At 37.7% G+C, this 18,033-nt stretch overlaps 1 protein-coding gene across 45 annotated transcripts; it reads left to right on the top strand.

The window, feature by feature from the left end:
- The first annotated feature begins 949 nt into the window (after nucleotides 1-949).
- On the top strand, nucleotides 950-17,202 carry LOC140835106 (uncharacterized). Of its 45 annotated transcripts, none has more exons than XR_012118832.1 (13): nucleotides 951-1,177; nucleotides 2,330-2,521; nucleotides 2,616-2,676; nucleotides 2,793-2,841; nucleotides 10,719-10,773; nucleotides 10,846-10,933; nucleotides 11,654-11,772; nucleotides 13,027-13,152; nucleotides 13,321-13,414; nucleotides 14,829-14,992; nucleotides 15,178-15,259; nucleotides 15,526-15,612; nucleotides 16,919-17,202. XR_012118832.1 is itself a non-coding variant. In XM_073200466.1 (12 exons), the coding sequence occupies exons 2-12, from the start codon at nucleotides 2,186-2,188 to the stop codon at nucleotides 15,235-15,237; spliced, it is 1,029 nt and encodes a 342-aa protein (XP_073056567.1). In that variant the 5' UTR covers nucleotides 950-1,177; nucleotides 1,517-2,185; the 3' UTR covers nucleotides 15,238-17,202. The 45 variants fall into 45 exon arrangements, 12 of the variants coding, with proteins under 12 accessions (XP_073056567.1, XP_073056571.1, XP_073056566.1 ...); XR_012118831.1 differs by having other exon boundaries at nucleotides 16,450-17,202; XR_012118827.1 differs by having other exon boundaries at nucleotides 16,326-17,202.
- The last annotated feature ends 831 nt before the right edge of the window (nucleotides 17,203-18,033 follow it).

Below are 18,033 nucleotides of genomic sequence, written 5' to 3'. Positions count from 1 at the left end.
AGAAATTTCAATTTTGCACATAAAACATTACAAATATCAGTTAGTTGCGAGGGTAGGTGGTAGTCACGGGACATTACAGCATAGGTTCGATTATGCATTAGTTCCCGAGAGTGTATACAGCAACTGCGAAAATCCGATGCTTCATCCAACAGTTTCTTGGTCCTGCAAGGTGTTAAAGACATATTAAAATACCCTCACAAGCTACACATGAATAGTATTGAAAAGCTGAATTCGGTTATGCCAACATGATAATTACTCAATGTGATTGTGTTTACCAAAATTCATGTTAAAAATAAGTAGATCAGAAGAGTACAAGCACAGGAATGATCACATTTTGACTCCTTTTTAACTAATCAATAACCCTATCTACTCCTATACTGAATTGTTTTTTAACAGATTAAATTGTTTATTGGGTTTGAATAGTTTCCGTTAATATTTGCAAGTTATCGGGCATCGGCTATGATACAAGGGCGATGTGCATAGGCAGAGATAATTGCACCTCTTTGAATATGAAAATTGGGTTGTCGGTACAAATCTACAATAAAACACAACCAGGTTCTTGAAGATTTGAGCAACGGAAGTGAAGATCTTTGTACATAAAATGAGCAATACTCGCTGACGAGGAAGCGAAGCCGAAACTGAATCATAAACATCCTCGTTAGAAGAGACATTTTATCCTTACGATCTTTGTCTCAAAGAAGTTATCATTAGTATAATACCTAGCCCGAAATACTCGAGAGACTAGAAATTTGTTTTTGTCGGCAGATTTGTTTCGCAAGAAGTGCTGAAACCCAAACGACCATCATCCTTTGACACAAAGTTTGTCCCATTTTTTCTCTCTTATTTTTTTTATATATATTTTGATAAATATTTTTTTAATTATTTAATCATTTGAATAAATTTCCTAAATTTTAATTATCAAGTAAATAATATATCGAAAGGAATGTTTATTATTATTCTTGTAAGATACTGGTCGAATCTTACTCACCACCACAGGCAATGGATGTATCGCCGGTTGGAGTTTCCCCTGTTGTGCAACTGCAGGACTGCATAGAAGAACTGCTGGAATTCATCCTGATTTCCTCCATTCAAGGGAAAATCCACTGCGGGCTTTCAAATGCTTACTGCGCTAACCTTCTCAGAGCTGACCCCTCCGATCCCCTGCCCACTAATGATGGTAACAACTCCCGATTCAAAAACGAATATGTACAACCGATTCATAAACTCACGTAGCTTCATAGCTACTCTTTTGTTGCTGGATGTTGTTCGTTGAGGAGTCCAGTTAGATAAAGCGTATATAACGTTACTTTTACTATTCCTTTTCATGTTTGACGAGTTTGTATGAGATGCCTGCAATTTCCTTTTGTCTTTCTCTTAGTTTTTTCTCTGGTTGCTCGTGGGTCTGATACTTAAATCATCAATGGTTTGTGCGTCTTTCGGTTGTTGTTTTTGCATAGTTTTCTTGCTCCATTATTTCCTGGCCTCAACTGTTAATGGTATTGTTTTGTTTTCTTAGAGATGAACTGAGATAGGAGAGATGAACTATGAGTTGGCTGGTAAAGTTGAAGGCCTCACTATTATCAATGTAAAAGCCTTGTGCTTGCTGTATGGGTCATTGAATTGAATCTTAATGAGCATTGTTTTGATTTCATAACTTTGACGATAATTAAGCAGGACTGTTTGTAGTCTGCATTTATTGTCAGGCTCTTTTTGGCTCAACCCCTTGTGTTCGTGTGTTCATGCAATTTTGGGTTACCAACTACGACTAGAAAGCGGTCACTCCTGTCTTCAGAGGTGAAATTTAAATCAATACATGTTAGAGAAGAATTTGTGTTTGGAGGATTTTTCTGCCCTCCAGTTGTATGCTCATGTCATTATAAATTAATTTTGTTTTTTATAGGGAAGAATGGCATTTGTTGAATGTTTTAACCAACAATGTTTATCTCCATGGATGCATATCTATTAAGCCAAGTGACGTAGGCATCATAAAAACTCTGTGGTTGTTAATCTTCTTTCCAAACACTATTCAGCGTAGGTCATGTTTCTTTTTTGAGCTAGGGGTGGGGTTTTTTGAGTTTTTAACCCATGACGTCCTCCTATTTTTGGGAGGTATTGTTTCTTTTTTGAGCTAGGGGTGGGGATTGTTGGGTTTTTACCCCACGGCCTCCTCCTATTTTTGGGAAGGATGATGCCACTAAACCAAATGGTCAGCGGTGTGTATGTCATGTTTTGAATATATATATATATATACACTGATCTTGATGTTTTGAATATATTATGAGTCTTAATTAAGACTCTGTTGCTAAGAATCTGATACCAAAATTTCCAGAGCATTTTAGAGGAATTCCATCGTACCCTTTATATAAGCGTGTGGCCCGGTCTCTTTGTCAGTCCATATATTCTGGAGCCTTTTGTGTGTCAAATGAAGAACTTGACACCAGTGCATGATGAGTTGTCCTTCAAGAGGAAACATGACGAATGGAATAAGCTGATTGTGGAAGAGGGTACCACTTTAATGACAGTAAGACTCATAATGCTATTGGGGCATCATTCTTATTTAGTTTTGAATATAAAGCTTCTCCATTTCACTCTTTCGGAAATATATATTTTCATAGATGCTGAAAGAAGTGGACTTTGAGCTTCACGTGCAGGAGCCTTTCTTTTCCCAGCTCAGCGGTATTGATTTTGTTGGTTTGGATCTGTATTTCGGTATTATCATTCCATCAATTTTTGTCTGTATTTGTCTAATGCCTTCCATTTGGTCATGGACACCATTTTTTCACCTTATGCAGATGGACTAAAAATTGTTGAAGGAAGGTGTGCTGTTGGTGTCTACAGAAGGTATGCTTTTTCTTTTTTCTTATCAATTACGAGCTTGCCTTGCTCAGCAGAAAGCTCCCCTGGCATCATGCTGCCTTGTAATTAGTTAAAGAATACCATGAAACTATAACCCAAACGATTCCTTTGTGCATGCCCTAACACCATGGGAAAATAAGACAAATGTATGAAACCATGCTAGACAAAATTCTCAAAACAGAACTCAAACCATATGAATGCTCAAAGTTCTGTTGCAAATAAACTCCTCAAGCTAATCATAAAAACAATAAACAGAATGAACCACTAAATTTTAGAATAACAAAATCCTTGAATTGTGCTTATTAAGAAAGTGTTTTAACCTAGTTGTATCGACTTAGTGAATGAAAACTCCAGTTTTGAAAATTCTAGTCAGAGCCACAAGTTACTTTTACTAACTTCTCTGGCCAACACAATGCTTTAGATCTTAGATGGACCTGTTGGCTTGGCTGCCCATTAACTAATTGGCAGTCATGATTGTTAGATCCACGAGTTTCTTTCAATATATAAACCATATTCAACAAAACAAAGAAGGCTGCAATTTAATGTCATAAACTGGAAATTTACTTCCCAAAGGATATCCTCTGTACAAATAGATTTCACTCTCTTTTCCCTAGCCTATGCTAGTACTCAAACTCAAAGAAAACAAGATAATCGAATGATCCTAACAAGCTACCACTCCTGACCCCCCACATTTTATTCCCATCCCTCACACATCTAGATTCTTCCACGGACTTGAGACTCTTGGGCCTAAGTCCAATATATTAGAGTCCATGAGCTTATAGTCCGTAACAATGCTGGATCAACGTAATTCACTTATAGCACACCCTATATAAAACGTGCTAGCAGTTAAACTTAACGCAATTAATTGAAGGCAGAACCATCACATTGCTCGTGCTGTAACTCACTGGGTGTGGTTAAGTGGGTATAACTAAACACAGGAGGCAAAAAATTAGTTAGTAATTTTGCTGTTACCCTTCTATTAACTTTGGATAAATCATTACAACAAGCTTAGCTTTTAGCTCAATGTGTAGTTTAAAACAACAGTTTGAAGCATTTCATAGGTTATTTGACAGAATAAAAAGCTAGTATGATAAAGAAGTAAAATATGTATCAATCTAGAATGACCAGTTTAATTATAATGATAACACCGTGACTAATCATAAAGTAGCTTAATTAAGTATGCCATCATCAACAATGCTTTAAATTAGATATCAGTTTATAGACCATAATTAGTTTGGATATTCATCAACTAGTCGATTTTCTCAGCTAATTTATAGAATCTAATTAGTAGAGCAATCACACCACAGCAGCACTTTTTGTACGAAGTTGGTATTTATTAGTTATTACGGAGATTGATGTATAGTTTGCAAGTTGTGCGAACATGAATTTTTTTTTTTTTTGATCGGAAACATAATATTATATATAATTTAAAAGTTTTACAATATTAGCGGATGAGCGATCCGCGAAATGCAAGTATCGTGAAAACAAAACTTCACGACATTACAAACTTAAGATCCCTAATCACATCCGAAACAGAAAGGTCATGAAAATCTTTAATCCTTGTAATAGTACTCGCCACTCTGAACTTGACGAGCTCCCAAATTGCGTTGACGTCTGCTGTCTTTCCTTTGAAGATTCGGTTATTCCTCTCTAGCCAAATGCTCCAAAATAGCATGTGAATCGTAACAAACCATAAAATGCGAGCTCGCCTCCCCGTGTGTAGACCCGGGGCGCTGATGAACATATCTGAAGCCCTCCGGGGGAATACCCACTGGAAACTCATTTCCTGCATAAGCAATGACCACAACATCCTTGAGAATGAACAGTGAAGCAGTAAATGGTCCTGACTCTCTTCATTGCATTGACATAACGGGCACCAGTTAGGACATAAGGCACAGGTTGGCCATCTTCTTTGCACCACATCGGCTGTAGGTATTTTACCTAGCGCCACGATCCACGAGAACATTTGAACTTTTTGTGGGACAGGAGTTTTCCAGATATGATCGAATGCAGGAAGAGTAGGAAAGTTTTGAGAAGGGAAAAAAGAAGCATAGAATGACTTGACAGAAAACACGCCCGTATTATCCCCCAACCAAACCCTGTAATCGTCGACCCCTAGCTGAACCCTGACCCTCTCTAACTCGCTCATAAGATCTACAAATTGTTCCAACTCTAAATCATCTAAATCTCTCCGAAACCTCACATCCCACCGATAATTTTGTGCACCCTGAATACCGGTCACTTCTAAGAAATTCAAAATAGGTTTGTTAGACACAGTACAAATTCTGAACAAAGCAGGGAAAAGATCTTTGAACGGAATACCCCTATCCCCCCACTCATCCTCCCAAAACCGAATGGAATTACCCCCTCTCAAAATCGAACCCCACAATAGTTGAATTGCCGGGAAAGTGCGAGAAATGAATTTCCAGGGGCTTCTAAAAGTACCATTCTTTGCCAAAGCCAAGTCCCACTCATTATCTTGCGTTCCGTAAATACTTTTGATCACTTTTTTCCACAACGTATCTTTTTCCTTTGTTCCTCTCCACCACCATTTACCCAACAACGACCTATTCCTCAACTCGATATTCCCTAGACCCAGTCCTCCTCGATCCCTTGGTTTGCAAACATTTTTCCAACTCACTAGGTGACAATGTTTTTCCCCGTCCGAACCATCCCAAAGGAAATCCCGCATTGTTCTTTCCATGATTTTCGCCACCTTTCTCGGGACCATGAACAAGGACATGTAATAGGAAGGCATCGCGCATAGAACCGATTTTATGAGTGTCAGGCGTCCCCCTCTCGACAAAAATGCTTTTTTCCAACTAGCCAACTTCCTCTTCATCTTTGATAAAACTGGCTCCCAAAACTCGATGGTCGTAGGCCTACCTCCCAACGGTGCTCCTAGATACATAATCGGCCAATCATCATGTTTGCAACCGATTGTCTGTGCTAATTCGAACACCTCAGTTTGTTCAAAATTTATTCCCAAAATGAGACTTTTCTGAAAGTTTATCTTCAGCCCTGAATACTGGCCGAATGCTTTTATTAATTCGACCAGTGCAATGATATGCTCCTTTGTTTGAACCATGAACAAGGAGTCATCCGCGAATTGAATATGTGATAATTCAAATTTTCCCTTTCCCACCACAAGACCCCTCAACTCATTTAGAGATTTAGCCCTGTCTACCATCCTCCCCAAAACATCCACAACCAAGTTGAAAAGAAACGGTGATAGCGGGTCTCCTTGGCGAATTCCTCTTTCTCCTTTAATTTTCCCCCTGGGCCGTCCATTAATGAAAATTGAGAACGAGACATTGGTCAGACACCCACGAATCCACCTCCTCCACCTATCCCCGAATCCCTTCTTTTGTAGCACGTAATCAAGAAATTTGCAATCTACATTATCGTAAGCCTTTTCCAAGTCTACCTTGAATACCCAACCCTTCATTTTTCTTTTTCGGTACTCCTCCACCACCTCGTTGGCGACAATGCAGCAATCCAAAATCTGTCTACCTTTTATAAATGCACACTGGTTCTCGGCGATCGTACTTTTCATTACGTTCTTTAGTCTGTTAGCTAACACTTTTGCCACAATCTTATACAAGCTGGTTATGAGACTTATTGGCCGAAAGTCTCTCAACCTACAAGCATCCTGTTTTTTCGGAATCAGGCAAATAAAGGTTTCATTCGTGACGCCGTTTATAACACCTCCTTCGAAAAATTCTGTGAAGACTTTCAACAGGTCCACCTTCAATAAATCCCAATTGTTTTGAAAGAAAGCTAATGTGAAACCATCCGGGCCAGGGGCTTTGTTCCCATCACTTTGAAAAACAGCCTTTTTTATTTCATCCTCCGAGAAGGGCAGCTCCAACTCCAATGCAGCAGACCTTTCCAAACTGCTCCAGACCAGTCCATCAAGTCCACCCAAATCACCCTGAAACCCCTCTGCTCTTCTATATAGTTGGGTATAAAATTTGACTATGTTTTCCTCAATTAGCTTCTCATCCACAATAAAAGAACCGTCGTCCAACTCCAGCCTGTCAATTACCGCTTTATTTCTTCGGTTGGTTAACAGAGAATGAAAGAATTTAGAATTTTGATCTCCTTCCCTCAACCATCTCAACTTTGCTTTTTGACTGTCCATTTGATATTTTTTGAAGTTCAATCTTTGCAGCTCCCATCGTAAGTCCCTTCTTTCCAGCTGATCACTCTCAGTCCATCTGCCATTGCCTTCTAGCTCATCTAAAAATTTCATTCGATCATCTCTCCAATCTTGACATCCAAATTGCCAAATACATCTTTGTTCCATATTTTCAAATCTCCTTTCAAATTTTTCAACTTGCTCATGAATTTATACCCTTCCCACCGATGGTCTAAACTGCTGTTCCACCGCCCCTTAACTAGATCTTTGAAGTTTCTGTGGGACATCCAAACGTTCTCGAATCTGAAAGGAGTTGGGCCCCATCTTGATTTAGTAGTATCGAAGACCACCGGGCAATGATCAGAGGTAATTCTTGGGAGCACTGTCTGTCTGAGATGAGGGAATAAATCCGCCCAACCATCCGTATAAAGAAATCTGTCTAAACGACAACAGATTGGTATTGCTCTGAAATTAGACCAAGTGTATTTCGCATTCAGTAGAGGTGGTTCAATCAAACATAATTCTCCTATCAATTTGTCGAAACAGCGCATACTCGTTGTGGACGAAGAGCTGTTCATTTTCTCTCCCGTATTCCGCACTACATTGAAATCACCTCCCAAGCACCACCTTTCCCCACAAATAACACTCAATCCAGCAAGCTCATCCCAAAAACTCTCCCTGTCTCTTGGCTTCACAGGACCGTAGATCGCCGAGAACCACCAATCGATTGTATCATTAACCGAAACCCGAATGGAAACAGAAAATTCCCCTATCAAGTTATCGTCCACCACCACAACCCTCGGGTCCCACATCACTAATATACCTCCCGCTCGGCCATCAGAAGGCAGAAATACCCAATCAACAAACCTATGCTTCCACAATTCAGCGACAAAGTACCTGTCAATTTGTTCTCTCTTGGTTTCTTGAATTACCACAATTTCTGGATTTTCTTTTCGAATAATCCTTCGAATCATTCCCTTTTTTTCGTTGCCCCTCCTCCCCTAATATTCCAGCTTAGAATTTTCATAAAGCAACTTCTTTACCCTTCGAAGAAGGACCGTTTCCGTATGTAGAACCGCATTTCAGTCTATTCAACTCCCTCTGCAACAATCCGTTGGATACATCCTCACATTCTAATCGATCCATTTCCAAAAAACGTCCCCTGTTAGTTTCTTGTTCCTCGCCCGGCAATTCAACTAGAACCTCTCCCTTACCTCCTAAAGGACCACTACCCAATCCCACAACCACGGAAGGAAACAAAAAAGAAAGGAAATTGGGTGAACGATTGAATGAAGAATTGAGGGTGTTGGTGAGTACCTGTCCCACAGCCGTAGCACCGTTTTCAGGTGGCCGTGGCTCAGCAAATTCCTCCAGCCTCTGTGGTGTTAAGAATAGTTCCTTTAAATAAATTTCCTGCTCTGCACATTCCGCTGGTCCATCTGACTTCATCGTATCTTGACTAGCCGCGTCGTCCGATTGAAATTCGTTGCCCATCGAGTCTTCTCCTGAGTCCACAAACTCCATTGTTTCTCCTACCTCGGAAACGTATAGACCGTCGTTATCACTGTCACACCCAGTTCCATTAGCCGTGCCAAATTCCCTGACTGCTCGACATCCCACTTCCATGAGGTCGTTCCTTCTGAATTTCCTCCTGCGGTATACTTTATAAAACGGAGGCCTTGGATGATTATTGAAGGCCTTGCTTTCCCCATTTTCCACCTCTACAGCATTATCGGCATTCAGCGAAAGAACGGGCGATCTCCTGAAATCTTCAGCAACCTTAGGAACAATTTTTGTCATTATTTTAATCACTTTGTTCGTGTTAGAAACATTCTCTTTGCCCTTGGGAATCCCTGTGTTGCCGGTATCAGATTTCTGTTTGAGAGTGCCAAAGGTGTCCACACTTTTCTGCCCCACCTCATCCCTAACCTGCCTATCCAAAGTATTTCCAGGGTTAGTAGTAGGATTTCCAGTGGCCCCAACCTCTTTGGCCACTTGTACTAATGGAATCGTGGCCCCGTTGTCTCTGACTATCCTCAGCGCAGTGTTTTTGTTCCCTCATCCCGCCAACGTCCTCTTGCCATTTACCACTACTTGTGCGTACGTTTGTCGTTGGTATCTCTCATAGGCCCCCGGATCGAAGGATTCCACCTGTATTTGAATCTCTCTTTCCTTCCCTTCCAGCAATAGAAACAATTTATCCCTAATGAACCCTCCTTCAATGCCTTTAACCTTAATCTTTGCCGCCTCCAGATTACGGAAGAGTCTTGTGTCTTCATTGATACCCAGCAGGCCCCCGCAGCACTCCCCTATGATATTAAAGTTTTCCTGAGTCCAGCAGTCCCACGGTAGCCCATGAATAAGGATCCAACTGTTACAGCACTTGAAGACTCTTTCTTCCGTGTTTATATCCGATCTCCAAGCTTCAAAGTCCAACGTGATCCCATATTCAAAAAAACCCCTTCTCAACTTGGAGAAGTATTCAAATTCTTCTGCGTTCGAGGGCCACCACACTGCCTTGTTTGCTTGAAATGGAAAAACCTTGACCTTCGATTTGGTTGAATTCTGAATGGCATTCTGAATATTGACCCAAGAAATATTAACTTTGCTATTAGTGATCACTATTGCTTCCCTCCAATTCAAGTTCTGTCTCTTCGTTTCTGGCATTTTCACGGCATTAGATTCCCTCGGTGTTTCTCTGTCAATATGAGTGTGAGAAGTTGACTTCACTATCGGTGGTCTTGATTCTCGATGTACTTCCTGTTTATGACCATGTCTCTGAGAACTTCCTGCCAATAATTTTCCCAAAATCAGAGCTATCTTCTTCCACCCCCTTAAACCATAACCACTGGGCACAATTGAGTTTTGCTTCCTTCCGTTTAACTTGAACTTGGAGACCTCAATGAAGCAACCCCGTTTGTTTACAAACTTCTGTAACGTGAGAACTGAATTGCTTCCCCTGTAACGATGAAAAACCGAAGCGGGAGAAGGGTAGTTGCCCAGCTCGTGAAATCTCTGGCTTAACCATCGTGCCTCTTCACGGTCGATATCCAACATGTAGCTCTTCTTCCTGGTTCGTTCTTCCCACCAAATGTAACTTCCCCCACTGCTCATTCGCATGTTGAAGGATTTTTGTTCAATGGACACACTGTCACCACTTTCCTTTCTGCCGTACAAACTGTTAAAGGATCGCTGCATGATGATACGCTGCGATATATGAGAATCAATGCGAAGAAAAATGGATGGAAACCCCGCGGAGAAAAGATTATCGGAAGAAAATCGAAGCAAGAAAGAGAGAGAAAAATGTTAAAAGACTGAGGAGGTCGCCGGGGCGCCGGAAAAAAGGGGACGATGCTGGCAACAGAACTCAGACAAAGGAATAATGGAGGAAAGGTGAAACGGGAAACCATTGAAGAAGATGAATTTCATTTGATTTTGTTAGCAAAAAGTTTGTAAGAATGTCTTTTCTGCAAGTTATCCTAGAAATGGTTAAATGGGCATTTCATTACATTTATATTTGTCGATGAAGCAACCCACACATGTGTGTATCTCATATATATATTTATGCTTTCTTGTTATGCTCAATAGTTACAATAAGCATGGACTGTGTGTTGGGAGTCTGCCGCAACTTGTTCCAGAAACAAAAATATTTAAACAATTATCCTTTCTAATATTTTTATAGCATTTTTCATAACTCAAAGTTATATTTTTTGGGTGCTAGAATCAAGCCTGGCGGTGTAATTCTGCTCAACAAATGTGTGATGTTTCAAGTTCAGGTGCTATTGTTTTCCTTTCAGTGTTTTGTCTTCTCCAAGTTTGTTATCATGCTGAGATTGTGAGTCTATCAGGATGTCCACCAATATGCTTCATTTCATGATCTGTTGGAAGCAGAGAGTCTTGAAAAAGTTCTTCCAGGAGTAAAAAGTATTGAAGAAGGTAATATTACTTTGGATTCTTTGATACTGAAAGTATGCTTGATTCCTTGATACCGAAAAACAAGTTTCACCCCTGTACTCATGAGGCATGTACACACGTAGTATATATATGCTTTCTTGTCTGCTTGATTGCTGCAAGTATACCATTTTTTTAATAATGTATGTAGACACGTCTAATCCCGATATTCATCTCTTGTCAACGTCTTTGTTTTTCAGTGAACTTGTACGCTTTAAATTTTTTTTGGCCACTGCTATTTATTAATGTTCACGGCCTTGAAGCATTCCCAAGAATTCACTCAATTTTTGTTCACTAAAGTTCATTTTAATTTTATCCCTCAATTAATTTTCAATCCCACCTCATCTCGCATTCAATCATTTCCGGTCGTATGTGAATAAATGAATCTCATTTTAATCTTTTCAATTTCAAGGTCATGTAGCATGATGTATGAATAAATTATCTGCGTAACTTGGAAATGTGAGGGAAAAAAATGTTTCTGACAAATATTAAGTTAGATGTTTTCAGATATTACTTGGGGCACGATCTGCTCCTGCTTTCCCCATGGTGGGTGCTTGTTTTCCAATAAGAACTTGATATGGATCGATAGTCTTGTAAAAAGTTATTCCAAACTGAGCTATCATTAAGTGCAGAATTGAGGAAAAAAGATTGCCATAATAACTGAAATGAATCTTTCTAAAATTATTTATTTGCCAAGATTTTCAGGTGTGCAAATCTATAGAGCCTTTTACTCTGAAGAGAAGGAAAGTTCAAACGGTGTCATTGCTATATGTGTCAGAAAACCAACTTCCCAGCTATACCAAATAATGAAGTCCATTATTCAAGTGAGTGCCCTCAGAGGCATGCAATATCCTTATTTGGGTGCTTTTATTACATATATGATATATGTTTTTATTTGTGTGTCTCATGATTATTTCAAGTTCAGTTTACTTATAAATGAATACAATATTGCCTTTTGAGGTGGGAATAGATCATGAAATGAATATTTCTTCTTAAATAGGGGTGTTTATTACTCTTACTTGAGCATTGACTGTAACCTGTGAGTGGAATGTATGATTAGTTTAGGATGCCTTGTCTATCTTCTAGTTGTCAATTATAGCTTGTAGGCCAGGAATCAACTTTGTTTGATGTAGGATTTTACTGCTAAAAGTTTCTTTTACCATTATTTTCCTGATTAACTTGTGTGCAATGTCTTGGAATGGCTCCCATATCATTTCCTTTTTGTAGTATGATAGCAGGTGGGGTTTGAAAGATATTAACTTTCTCTCACTGTGATATGTGTAGAATAAAATAATTTAATTATAAGAATATTTGATTTTATTTAAAATTAGTTTTAATTTGATAGGATAATTTAATCTTTTAAATTAGGTAGGATAACATTTGATTTCTGATTTTTTGTAGCTTGTTATATCTCTTGTACTATATTTAAAGGGGGTATTGTACTCTCCGGAAAAAAAACAGAAAAAATACCTTTCTTCTCTCAATTTTATAATGTCTTTTCGGTTGATGACTTGTAGAGTTGTAGTGCATCTAGTACCAAGGTCCCAATATTTGGGACGAGGTCTCAGGTTTGAGACTATAATTGTTGCAGAGGTGTATCCATATATTTAGAAAATAATATTCGCAAACATGGTTTATAAAAGCGTTCTTTTCCATGTTCTTTTATTATTATTTTTTTCTTTTGAAAACTGTGTTTTAAATGCTGACTGTTCACATGATTTAAAAACATTGCATCATTAGGATAAGAGCATCTTTAGTATTCTAGCGTCTTCAATTTTCTTGTTTCAATAATGTCTGGAAGAATGCTTCCTTATGTATGTTTTGGACTCTTGTAACTCAATATCCCATAATATATTACGCATTCTTTTCCTGTCATCTCAAGTTTGTGTTAGTCCAAAGGCATGGGAACCCGCAAGAATTGCATTTGCAAAATCTACGATTCATCTACTTATGAAGCACATGTTTGTGTTTTTTGGGTAACCACCCTCACTCCATAACTGGGTGCACGTTTATACCTTTCAATATCAAACTCAGAATTTGTGTTATGTTATAGATTGCTGCTAAATTTACTCTTACAGGGACTGAGCTATGTAGGAATTCAAAGACTACTGGGCTTTGTCCATTCTGTCGGAACAGTTCCTGAACTACTTCCTCCCCCACCATCCACTCTGCTCTCCACCTTTTTGGAACTACATAATCCACATGTATGATGATGCCTATATGATTTGCAAATCCATTTTAATATTCGTTGAATAATGCCCTCTATCTTGTGCCATTCTGCTTCATGATATGGATTTTCTTGTGCATGTAATTGTTGTTAAATGAAGCATTAGTTTGCCACTATTTATGTATCCATATTTTATTTTCTTGAGGTAAAAAGTTCAACCTTGACAGCTGGTGCCAGGGCCCTAGCAAAGCATGCCAGTAGAAGCAGCAAAGGATACTGGGGTACCTTACGTGGAAGTGGTCAGTTCAATTTGATTAATTTTCTTCATTATTGAACCTTGTCAGTTAATGTGCTCAAGATTATTGATTTCCGCCTGACTTATCAACACCTACCAATAAAAGTGTCATAGTGTCTGTTTAAAGAATTTTCACCAAGCAAGCTTGAACAGAGTTTGAGGTTCAGGTGTTTGTACTTCGGAAGGTGAGGTTACAAGTTGAAATTAGTTGTGATTGATTTGATAATGGCAAACTTTTCAAACTTGAGCTCAATGATCTTTGATCAAATGTAAGACTTGATCTTGAGTCGATAAATTGTTATTTTTCTGTGTCTCTAAAAATATTTTTCAATATCGATAAACTTTATGTATTGTTCCCTCGTTGTGCCATTTTATCTTCACCTTTTCTAGATAGTTCAGAATTTTATATGAGACTTGACAAATGGGTTTTAACGTGTTTACTTCTTTCTGTCATAAATTTAGTGGGTGGTTGTTAGTATTGTCATGTCATAATTATATTTTTGAGTATATGAAATATGAATGGCAAATAATCGGTGATATGATTAAAAAATTATCCTTAATTTATATATATATTATGCAAAATATCGCATGCAATTATGAATGAAAAGGTTTATTTTTAAATTTTGGTGTTTTTTTATTATAGTTAAAACAAAATAATTATTTAAGATTTTCATGAGCTCAAGACGGTTTGCTGGGCTGTCAAGTTGCACGCAAGGGGTTCATGCTCTTGTTGCTGCAAACTATAGATCGACCTATGTTTGGAGCCAACTGTCATGCTAATACCTCACTTTGATCAATTGATATAATAGGGACATGGTCAGAACAGAAATGCACATATTCTCTGTGACATTGATACTCATGACTCCTACTAACTCATCCCCAAAGATGGAGAAAGCCTGTTAATGATTTGTGTTGATGGCCACAAAGACAATCATGAATGTCCTGTTAAATTTTGGCTTCATTTGTCTGAACACTGTTGGTCGTATGTTAAATTTGTATCACAAAAATAGGTCTTAAAATTATAATAGAATGCGTCTAGTTTGTATCCAGATGTTAAAAACCCTTCCATTTCCAAAAATTGGGTGGAAAAATGAATTATTCGTAACTTATATGAAACAAGTGTGGTGGAAACTGGGTGATTATTTTGCTGTTATATGCAATAGAGTAGGAAATTAGGATAATTATCAAGTGTAAGTCAACTGAGATAAACATTTAGTTAAGTTTTGGTGCTCAAGTTCTAATTTGAGTTACTGGTTATTATCTTCAATGGTCTGGATCTACTGGGGAGTACATCTATCTATTATGTTCATATTGATTGGCTGACATTTTCTTGAGAGATTATAGAGAAGGTTCTCTGTGTATGAAAAAGTATGAATCTGACGCTCGATGGAGTTGTAAACGCTTTCTTTTTCATCCAGATTCTGAAAAAAATAGGCACTCTCTGGATGTCATCAGTTGCTTATTGAGTCATTGTACCTGGCTAAACATTCATATCGTTCCACCTCATGGAATCGTGTTAGAGATCAGAATTGCTGAAGGTTATGGTGCACGATGGTCTGAAGATGGGACTAAAGTATACGATGTTATGTGACGTTCTTAATTGTAATCTAAATATTTCTAATAGCTATTGTAACAAAGGGCACTTCCACATTTTGCTAATACTTTTATGCAGAGTAAAACTGTTGTTTGGACAATATGCATAAAAGGGATATATATCTGAAGAAATCAAAGATGGTCAAAACTGAAAAATTTTATTTTGATTTGCAGTTCATAGGATTTCTTGAGCCATATATGGTGGATGGTTTCTTGAAGGGCTGGAAGCATTAGTTCACTTGTACAGAATTTGTTAGTAAGTGATTGATGCCTCAAACTGGAACTAGATCTGGATCTATTCAAATTGGACTAAATTCATGACATTCAACTTTGAGGAGAGTTCCAAGTATCCAAATTCGATATCAGATGTTTTTGCGGCTTCCTTAAATTTGTTTATGAGTTAATTGCTCTAGACTCTTATTTATTTATTATAACATCAAACATATCTGATCTTATGATGTTATCTTATTTAAGTTATAAAGATTGCCTTCATTGATGCTGGTGAGTTTTGGTTGATACCAGTGTAGGAAAGTTTTTGTGCTGGTTGAAGCGGGCAAATTATAACTTCGAATAATGCTGAATGGATGGCATTCTTGGTTATTATACTAGGTAGGTCTCTAGTAAATATGTTTGTTTGAACAAAATTATGGTATTATAATTTATTGCAATCATCATTACTATAGGAATTCATGATAAAGCAGATAAAAGTTAAACTATTTACCCTATTACCCATATAAAAATGGGAGGAAGTGCTAAAAATACAATGTTAGAATTTATTTCTGGCGGAACCTGCTTGAGAGTTGAGATGATGATGATTGCCATCTGAGGCAAGTTCTATTCGCTTTGTAATGGTGGTTTATAACTGCCTGTGTTCCCTCTTCTTCTTCTACACCTTCCTTTTATTCAGTGAGTAGATTTATTTTCTGCTATTGTAACCAAGTTACTTTTTTATTCCTATTTCCAGTAGTCAACTCTGTTTGAGACCATCTAAAACTGTCCAAGTTTCGTGTTTGAGGTTCTACATTCTGTTTTGAAAAAAAGTTTAGGTTAGCAACCTCAAGAAAATTGAGTATGAAGAATAAGTGTCATTAAATATCACAATTAATGCAAATGACTAAAAACTTGGAAAATTAAAGCATATCAATGCAGTGCATTCTTCTATTGTTAGCATCTCTCTCGAAACTGAAAGAGCCAAGTTATTCATCAAAGTTTAGCGAAAAATATATTAATAAATTTTGTTCATGCCCAATGAGAAATAGCTGTACTTTCTTGCTTAGGAGACCGGGAAGATGATAATGAGCCATCTGATTCAATGTTTCCAGGGATCAACACAAGATTTCAGTCATCGTCAAAACGTTTTTTGTTGGTCATTTTCTACATGTACTTTTCTTAAAGTTATTTAAATGAGATATATAAAGACGGGGAGTAATGGTTATCTTGCTTTAGATATGGTTTCAGTTTCTCCTTCGGAAAGGTTGTTTCATTGCTGTTGGAGATCCGTCGTTCAGTTGGTCATTTTCTACATGCACATTCCTTGAAGTTAGTTAAATGAGATATATGAAGACCAGGAGAAATGGTTATCTTGCTTTAGATATGGTTTCAGTTTCTCCTTCGGAGTGGTTGTTTAATTGCTGTTGGTGATCTGTCAAACCTTTTTCTGTTGGTCATTTTCTACATGTACATTTCTTGAAGTTAGTTAAATGAGATATATAAAGATGGGGAGAAATGATTATTTTGCTTTAGATATGGTTTCAGTTTCTCCTTTGGAATGGTTGTTTCATTGCAGTTGGAGATCCCTAGCGAGTCAAGTGAAATTTTGTTTCAAGTACTGCTTTCAGACGATGTTTGTTTCATCACTAACATTTTGATATTTGCTGTTGAAGATTCTGTGTGTTAAGTGAAATTTTTGTTTCAGTTTCTCCTTTCCAATGGTTCTCTCAAGTCAGACTTGCTACTGGATATTCAGAGTGTGGTTAATTGAAAATTAGTGACTCAACTTGCTCGGTAGTGCTCTTTTTCTGTAATCCTTTTACTTGCATAAAATGCATACAAAAGTGGAATTTGGAATCATATTTGGAACACAGAAGTCGGCAATGGCATGTTATGCTTTGTAATATAATTAGGAATCAAAGAGAAAAGTAGTGGCAGAACACTGTGACAGCTTTCTTTTTCAAAAGCTACACTTATCCAGGGGGCCAACTTTATGCTTGTATCAGTGATAACATGTCATGTGGTTCTTTAGGTTACGGAGTTTGATCTCTTTGTCACCACTATGTAGTTGAAAAGATGTGACGATCATAGCTATTGAGCACGTAAGTTACGTGTCCGGTTTTAACGAGTATCCGTTTTGGTTGCGGCCTAAAAGGCTCCATGATGTTCTAAGCATGCTTTAGATACATGGATTGCGATTTTGTAGCAAAATGCAGCGTAAAACTAATCGTTTGCTTATGTTCAAGTCTACTTTTTAGATATTTGACCACTTCATAAAAAATGAAGAAACTTGAGATTCACTCGCGGATTATGCATACAAAGGTAGATGGATTTATTCACACATTGTATTTATTTTTTATTATTATTATTATTATTATGTTGGCTGGCCTGCTTAACCTTTCTGATAAGTCTTAAATTTAGAATTAATGTATTTATATTAAAATACGATGTAAAGGGTTAAACAAGAAGACAATGTGCATTACAAAACGGGGCCCATATGGAAGGCATTGTCATTGTAGGTGTTATTTTATGAAAGCAATTTGAGGAATTGAGTTCGTAGACATTTCTCCAATGATTGGGAAGATAAACAAAAATCTTTGTTCTGGTCCTCTTGTCTCATTTTTCTATGCAGAATAAACTTCTCATTGGTACCATTTGGTTTTGGTTCTATCCCCTTTAAAGTTTTCCTCCCTAATTTTTTTTTTAAAATTAAATGTCTGATAGATTTTCTGTCTATGGAGTTCTAGAAAATACTAGAGTTATTGTTTGGTTTGAAGGTGATTGATTATATATCTTTATTTCATTCAACGTTTGATTAAA

The sequence above is a fragment of the Primulina eburnea genome, chromosome 6 (assembly GCF_022965805.1).
Source record: "Primulina eburnea isolate SZY01 chromosome 6, ASM2296580v1, whole genome shotgun sequence".
Classification (NCBI taxonomy): Eukaryota; Viridiplantae; Streptophyta; class Magnoliopsida; order Lamiales; family Gesneriaceae; genus Primulina; species Primulina eburnea.
Note: the sequence above shows the minus strand (reverse complement) of the source record. Positions and strands in the feature narration are given on the sequence as shown.

What these genes read in the sequence shown, in the direction of transcription:
- LOC140835106 (XM_073200462.1), top strand. Translation starts at nt 1,118, where the DNA reads ATGCTTACTGCGCTAACCTTCTCAGAGCTGACCCCTCCGATCCCCTGC. An exon ending in TCCCCTGCCCACTAATGATG is followed by an intron (nt 1,178 to 2,329) that starts GTAACAACTCCC and finishes CAAAATTTCCAG; the next exon opens with AGCATTTTAGAGGAATTCCA. An exon ending in GGGTACCTTACGTGGAAGTG is followed by an intron (nt 13,415 to 14,828) that starts GTCAGTTCAATT and finishes TTTTTCATCCAG; the next exon opens with ATTCTGAAAAAAATAGGCAC.